The 8,195-nt window shown below is 35.4% G+C and overlaps 1 protein-coding gene across 3 annotated transcripts in view; it reads left to right on the forward strand.

Annotated features, from left to right (window-relative positions):
* Positions 1 to 4,966, forward strand: part of LOC140439894 (muscle LIM protein 1-like) — a 61,397-nt gene extending 56,431 nt beyond the window's left edge. For all 3 annotated transcript variants that reach the window (XM_072530063.1, XM_072530064.1, XM_072530065.1), the window contains one exon: positions 4,158 to 4,966. In XM_072530063.1, the coding sequence (XP_072386164.1) occupies positions 4,158 to 4,231 (74 nt within the window). In that variant the 3' untranslated portion in view covers positions 4,232 to 4,966. The remainder of the gene's footprint in view (positions 1 to 4,157) is intronic.
* The last annotated feature ends 3,229 nt before the right edge of the window (positions 4,967 to 8,195 follow it).

The raw sequence follows: 8,195 nt of genomic DNA on the forward strand, positions 1-8,195 counted from the left end.
TAAAACTAAATGCAATTATTTTATAGTAGACGTAAATTAATTTATCCACACTCTTTCTAATGACAATAATTTCGTTAAAATCGGTTGATCCAAACCAAAGATATAGGTATTTATCCACAAATACTTTCCCACTCACCCACACCCTTTATTTGAAAAAATAAAAAAAAGTACTTGAACAACTTTGTGCGAAGTTAAGGCCTTTTTCCAGTTTACTTATTTAACACTTGGTATAATTGGGCATATTTCCCAAAAAACTGGTTTTCAAATTTTTCTTCACAGGTTACGCCCCCTAGCGGTTAACCCAGAAACTTGAAAGTTATTTCCAGCGATTTCTCTTGGCCACTTTTGCTAAGGAATTTTTTCTCCTTAAGTTATAACATGAATAGTTTCTGATATATAGCCGAGAGATCGGCTTATTGGACCACCCGGTACAAAACAGAATATTCTAAGTACATAAGATCTATTTGAGCTGTAGTAACTATAACCAGATGACTTCTGCGAATTATTCCTGCATTTTTGTCTGCAGTTTGATTGATTTGAAATGGAAGATGATAATTATTCTCCGTCCGTGTTGTTTAAGAGTGCTGGTGATAGAGATTGAAAGTCAGAAGTTAAAAACGCTAATGAAGAAATTATGTCATAATTATACTTAAGACGGTGACCGCACCGGTCATTGACGATACTCGGACTGTCTCCCTGATAAGAACTGTAATCCTTTTTTCGTACTATACTCTGAAAGTCTTCTTGGTACGTAAACGCATCCTAAAGAAGCTGAACAGCGATATTTTTGACAAATATGTTAAATTTAGGTCCTCCAAAAGGGGGTTTTGGCGTCAGGCGTTAGCAACCTGGCACATAGAAAAAACCTTAAGGGCTGAAAAACAAAGGGCAAAATGAAAAAAACAAAGATTAATCCCCGGGTGGTAACCCACACCTCTGAAGGAGGGAGCCCCATCGGATACGGGGGGGGCTGTTTTGCTTTAAGTGAAAGAAGCCCAGCTTCAAAACTCAACCAAACAACAACAACAAAAAGAAAGAAAAGCCAAAGAAAACTCGCACTCGGCACATGGAACGTACAAGGATGGCGAACAAAGGACAAAGAGGTGATAGCGGAATTCGAAAGAATGAAACTAGATATAATGATAATGACTTAGACGAAAAAGAAAGGAAACGGTACCGAAAAAATGGGAGAAGTCATTTACTGTTGGAGCGGAATAGATAAGAAAGAAAGGGCAAAAGCAGGAATTGCAATTATACTAAAAAAGAAATGGGAACACGCAATCGAAAACTGGGAACCAATAAACGAAAGAATTGCCAAGCTTAACTTAAAAGTATACGGAAGGCAAATTATCTTACTAGCAGTATACGGTCCAACAGAAGACAGCTCAATTGCAGAAAAAGAACAATTCATAGAACAACTGCAAGAAGAAATCGAAAAGAGAAAGAAGAACCAAGACATAATTATCGCCGGTGACCTAAATGGAAGAACAGGAAGAAAAGAAAACGACAGAACAGTTGGTAGATTTGGAGAAGATATAATGAACGATAACGGGGAGAGATTGATTGAGCTATGCGAAATAAACAACTTAAAGATCACAAACGGCTTCTACAAACATAAAGACATACACAAATACACTTGGACACAAGAAACAAGAAAATTGAGGTCTATTATTGATTATGTTATAAAGCTCGATAAAAATAAAAGACGTAAGAGTAAAGCGAGGCGCAGAATGCGGCACAGATCACAAACTAGTAATCGCTTGGATGGAATTCCCCTTCATATGGACCCAACAGAAACCGACCCAGGGAGAGTCTGACCAAGTTACGGCTCCGGCTACACCTGTCAATACGTGCTCAATACAAGAAAAGAAATTCAAAATCAATTTATTAGAAGAAGACTCAATAAAAGACCTATATAAGCGAAGATTGGACCAAAAGCTAGAAGAGTTTCGGTATGAATCATTAGAACAAACATACGAACACATAAAAACCTGCATGAAGACAGCAGCCCTAGAAGCTCTTGGAGAAGTGGACCAAAAATACACCCAACAAACTACGAAATTAACCGAAGACACACTAACATGCATAAAAGAGAAAAAAGAACTTCATATAAAATACCTGAACACAAAAAACTATGAGGACTTGGAACTATACAGAAAAAAAAATAAAGAAGTGAAAAGAAAAGTAGCAAATGAAAAAAATGAAAGATGGGAAAAAACATGCACAGAGATAAAACAGCACATAGGAGGAACGAGAAATTCAGAGTCATGGCGCATCTTAAAGTCGCTCCAAAGAAATAAGACAGAGAAAATCAAGATCGGTCAAATCAAAGAAAACGAATATACGAAACGAAGAATACTATAAAAAATTGCTAACCGAAGACCGCCCCGAATTCAAACAATCAGAAATAGACGGAATAGAAATCTACACACATGACGAAATCGAATTAAGCCTAGCTGAGGTAAAAAGAACGATCAAAACTTTAAAGAACAAAAAAGCAGAAGGTCCCGGCGGAATACCAAATAAATTGATAAAAAACGGATCGGAAAAGTTATTCCGTATGATACATAAAATGTTTGAGAGAGCACTGAATGGAGAAGACTTACCGGCAGAATGGACCCAAGCATATATGACATCAATATACAAGAAAGGAAATAGAAAAAACTGCGAAAACTATCGGGGAATCAGCATTATATCGTCTATAGGCAGACTGTATGGAAAGACCATAAAGGAAAAATTAGAAATATATATACAAGATAAAATCGGAGAAGACCAGGCAGGTTTCACAGCGGGGAAAGCATGCTTAGATCACATTTACACGGTCGAACAACTAATAGAAAAAAGAATGGCCAAAAATAGATCCGTCCATCTGGCTTTTGTTGATCTTAAGAAGGCATATGACTCAATACCTAGAACCAAGCTATGGGAAGCAATGGAAGACATCGAAGTTCCACGAAGATTAATAAACGCGGTAAAAGCACTCTACAAGAATAACGAAGTAGCTATCAAAACGGACAATAGAATATGCAGGCCATTTAAGACGACAAAGGGACTACTACAGGGTTGCTCCACATCCCCCACCTTGTTCAAAATATTCCTGGAAAAAACCCTGAAACCATGGAAAAGAAAGTGCGAAGGAATGGGTATACCAGTAAGGAACGAATATCTATATACGCTAAGTTTTGCCGACGACCAAATAGTGATCGCACAAGACGAGGATGACCTCAGTTTTATGATGAGAAAACTGAAGCAGGAATATACAAAGAATGGGATGAAAATAAACCTAAAGAAAACTGAATACCTAACAACGGAGAATACAGAAATAAAACAGCTGGAAATAGACGAAGGTAAACAAATCAAAGGAACAGACAAGTATAAGTATTTAGGTTTCATAATATCAAACAAAGGAACAACGGAGGAAGAGATAAAAAATAGACTAGGACAAACAAGAGACTGCATACGAAAATTGAACCCGGTACTATGGGATAAGAACATCAGCATGAAAACAAAGAAAAAAATATATAATACCATGACAAGAAGTATCCTCACTTATGGGTGTGAAAATTGGACAATAAATAAGAAAACCAAAAACAAAATAAGAGCAACAGAGATGGAATTCCTAAGGAGAAGCTGCAGAGTAACAAGAAGAGACAGAATAAATAACATGGAGATTAAGAGGAGAATGGGAATGAACTCCGACATAATAGACTACATCGAACAGAAGAGATTAACCTGGTACGGACATGTCAGAAGAGCAGACCAAAATCGGTGGATAAATAGAATAACAGAGTGGAGCCCGATAGGAAGAAGAAAGAGAGACAGACCCCGAAGATCTTTCAGAGATGAGGTGGACGAAGCAATGAGTAGAAGAAACCTACAGGAAGGGGACTGGCTAAACAGGAAAAATTGGAGAAAACGGTTGAGTGAAGGAATACAGTGAAAACTGTGGAAATCCTTGTATATATATATATGTTAAATTCATTATCCGTATTACTTGTATTTTTTTTGCACTACTTCATTAAGTTTACAAATTGCGTGCTTATATTTGAAATATTATCATTTTTCGTTGGCGATTCTAAAACACTGAAATTATTAATTTACAATTAATTTTATTTATCAGTACTAAAGTAAAATACATAATTTTTTATTTGTTTCAGGTTGCTATGGTAGGAACTTTGGTCCTAGGGGTGTAGGTTTTGGTATGGGCGCTGGAACCCTCACTATGGCTTGATCTAAACACTTTATCAGCAAACTTTCTTAATCAATGCCACCTAAGGGATCAGTGACAATATAGCAGCAATTCGTCCTCCACAGAAATCGTATATTTTGGGTCGTGTTTGAAAACAGGGACAGAAATAAAAAATATTATAAAAAAACAAAAAAAATCGTCAACATCGTGTCCCAAGAGTGAATTCCTTTTTGTGCAAATAGACAGAAGTCTTGAAACATTCCAATGTATATGATTTCTGTTATTTTAAAATATTGGTTAAGACTGTATTCAAAGTCGAGTTGATTTGCAATTATATTTATGCTTTGGAGCGCATATTTTTGACATATTTTTTGAAAGAGATAATTTTTATTCCATTTTTTGAAGAAAGGATGTAAGACGTAGATGGATCGGTTCCAAATGCCAGCGAAAATCCGATTTTTATATTCGTTTCGACCATTTTTATATACACACTAAGTAACATTTTGTAAATAAATCGTTAAAAACTAAAAATAAAACTTTGGATTGGAGCAAGATGGTTGGCGAATATAGAAATTGGTTGAATTTTTGGACGAACGACCAGGGAATCCTGGGATTTTTTTTATATATCTACATCGGCCACGTTGTTGGTCTATCGATAGCTTCGCGCTTTTGCCATATTAATGTTAGTTAAGTTTTCCGCTGATATATTGATTATACCAAAATTTTTGTCTAGTTGTAATTAATAAAGTTTTAATAAAAAGGCATTTGATTTCCTAATTGTTTATTGATGTTTTCCCATTTTGACCCTAGTATAGAAAATGATAACAATTTTTGATAAAAGATAACTAATTAGCTTTACTGATATTGCTCTTCAAATCATTTATTCACTCCGCAAAGTCTATATTTAAAATTTTTTATATAAATTTAATAGAAATTTTCTAACTGTCGAATTTTTGTCAGTAACACCTCCAGCAGGTATGGAGATCACAAAACAAAATATTAGTGTGAAAGTATAATGTTAAAGCAGTTGTTTAAATATTTAATAATCATGTTGTAGTGTGACTGTGGTCAACCGATCAGTATAATGACACAAATCGCTGAAACGTCATTTGTGCCGCAAATCAAATTGAGTAGGCTCAGTACGATATTCTACTCAATAGTCTTAATATCCATTTAAAAAGTATTTAATACAAAATCAGTTGATTTGCGTCATTTTGAAAGAGTTGTGAGTTCTTGTAAAGCGTATAGATCTAATAAACAAAACCAAAAAGTAGAAATCCAAAGATTTCTTGGTTGTCGAAACCAAACTTCAGATTTTTGCTTAAATCTGCGCTTTCTATAAATTACAAGACAAAACAGACGATAAAAGAAAACGACACGACGAATCTAAAATAGCATTTTTACAACGTATCGGTTCATCTAAGCTAAAATCTTTCGTGAAGTGGTTTCTTATACTCATAAAAAACAAATGAAGATAAGTAAAAGTCAGTTAAGATTTAGTTTCACGTAAAGTGCCTTTGCATATACGCTTTTACGTATTTTATCCGAGCAGTAATCATCGGAGCAACTGGTACAGAAGCTCTAAACGTGAAATAAAATCTTTTCTTATCTTTTCTTCTCTTTTCCTTATCTTTATTTACTCTTTATGAATCCCGAGGGTTATGTCGCTATTTTGAAAATAAGCACAATACAACAGTAACTTGACCAATGGAACCAATATGCATCTTTGGAGGAGACAGCCTTCTTTCCTACCTAGACATAACAATTTTACACAACGTGGGTCAACAATAGGAAGTACAAACTGTCAACGCAGTGGAGTCAACACATAACCCAATTGTACTGACCCTGGATGCAGTAGTAAAAAGCTACCTGCAACCCCACAAAAGAAAACATACTAGTAGCCTAACTACAAAAGAGTAGTAAGCGAAACAATAAAAACAATTTCTACAATAAACTCCAAACAACAACTCTAAACTAGAAAAAACCATACAAAACGCCCTAAAGGCCAGAACGATGAAGAAAACAACACCAACCATCAAAAAAAGATTCAGGGACATCAGCAATGAGCTGAAAGAATTTATAACAGAAAAAAAAACGTAAAAAGTAGAAGAGATAAGCGGACAAAGAATTGAAAAGATAAAAAAACTGCTAAAGAACTAAATAGGGAAGCCAAAAAACAACTGATGGTGAACAAAAACTAAAACCGGGACATCTACATCCAGTAGCTAAATCCCAACAAATCTTCTGGAATCTATCACAAATACTAAGGAAATACAAGAAACCAATTGCGACAAAACATGAAGAGAACGTAATAGTATATACTAAAAAAGATAAAGCAGAAGTCATGAAAGACATATTGAAAAGCGAATGTAAAAATAATAACCACCCTCACGAGGACTTCACGAAAAAAATAAAAAGAAGAAGCCGAATTATAAAAAAAAGAAGGAGAGTTATAAGACTTATACATACCTCCCCAGAAGAGATTGAACGTCTGTACAAAATGACGAATGCAAAAAAGGTTCCAGGACCAACTAAATTTAACTAACACAGCTTTAAAAAATCTGTCAGTGAAGGCAATCGTACACTTTACAAACCTAATCAACTACTGAGGTTAAGATACTTTCCTGACAGATGAAAAGAGGCACACATAATAATGATAGGAAAACTGGGAAAAACCAAACATTCTTACAAAACTACTGGTCAATAAGCTTATTACTAGCAATAATCAAAATTGCAGACGTGTTATCTTAGCCAAGTTAAAAGAGGAGTCAAAGAAGGTTGGGATAATAACCAAAGCGCAGTTCGGGTTCAAAAGTGAACATTCATGCATTCTTCCAGTACTGAGACTAGTCAAATACATCTACAAAGGCTTTAATAAGCGGAAATATACAGCATCCTCTTTTTTAGATGTCAGCAAAGCGTTTGACAGAGTCTGGTACGAAGGTTTGCTGTATAAAATAAATGAATAGCGAGGCGATTACATGCCTTCTCTCATCGTACCTGGCCAACAGAAGGTTTAGGTTTCAGATAGGGCCAACCTTATTTGAAGTCGGAACCATGGCGGCTATAGTACCATAGGGAGCGGTGTTGTTGCCATACCTAGACACAATTTTCAAATCGAATACACCAACAAAACCCAGAACAATACTAAGCCTTTATGCTGATAATACTGGAATAGCAGAACCACCTGGCAATAAGATACTTACAAACGGCACTCTACCGGATGCGATCCTGGTGTAGTAAGTAAAAAATAGAACCCGGAGAAAACACAGACCGTAATGTACAAAAAAAGTGTAGGACAACCTAACAATGTACTAACCCTGTTCAAAACTCCAATTGAATGAGCAGATAATGCCAAATACCTTGGCAATACATTAGATAAAAAACTAACAATTACCGAAAATGTTAATCAAACGGTGCACAGGGCCAAGATCCTTAAGAGTTAACTTTCGTCATTAATCGGACGGAAAATCAAATTAAAATTTAAAACTAATATCAAAATGGCAAATATTACAATTCTACCAAGCGCTGAATGTATCTAGAGGTAATCTATATATCTATAAAATCTAAGGTATCTATTTAGGGACTTTCAATAAACAAGAATCCTAAAAACGATGGATAAACGTGCACAAGACATCTTCAAGAACCTCAGGAATCATTCGAGCCGAACACTAAGAGAGTTGACACGCAATGATTCAAATGTGAGGACGGTACATAGACGGACCAGAGAATAGCTAGGTGGATACATGGAGAACCCAGATGACCTATAATAAACGAGATAGCCACTTAGCCACACGACACCCTAACGACGCGGTAAGAGGAGGCCCCAAAAAAACATATAAAGGTTATACTCACAAAAAATAACCTTATCCTCTCCTAATTATTTTTATTTACTAATGTTTATTTTATATAATTGATGAATTCGATCGCTACTTGATGGAAATTCATTTTATGTAACAATCTTATATACTAAAACGCTAAGCCCTTTTCTTGTCCATCACTTTAC

This window comes from Diabrotica undecimpunctata, chromosome 4 (assembly GCF_040954645.1).
Source record: "Diabrotica undecimpunctata isolate CICGRU chromosome 4, icDiaUnde3, whole genome shotgun sequence".
In the NCBI taxonomy this organism is placed as follows: Eukaryota; Metazoa; Arthropoda; class Insecta; order Coleoptera; family Chrysomelidae; genus Diabrotica; species Diabrotica undecimpunctata.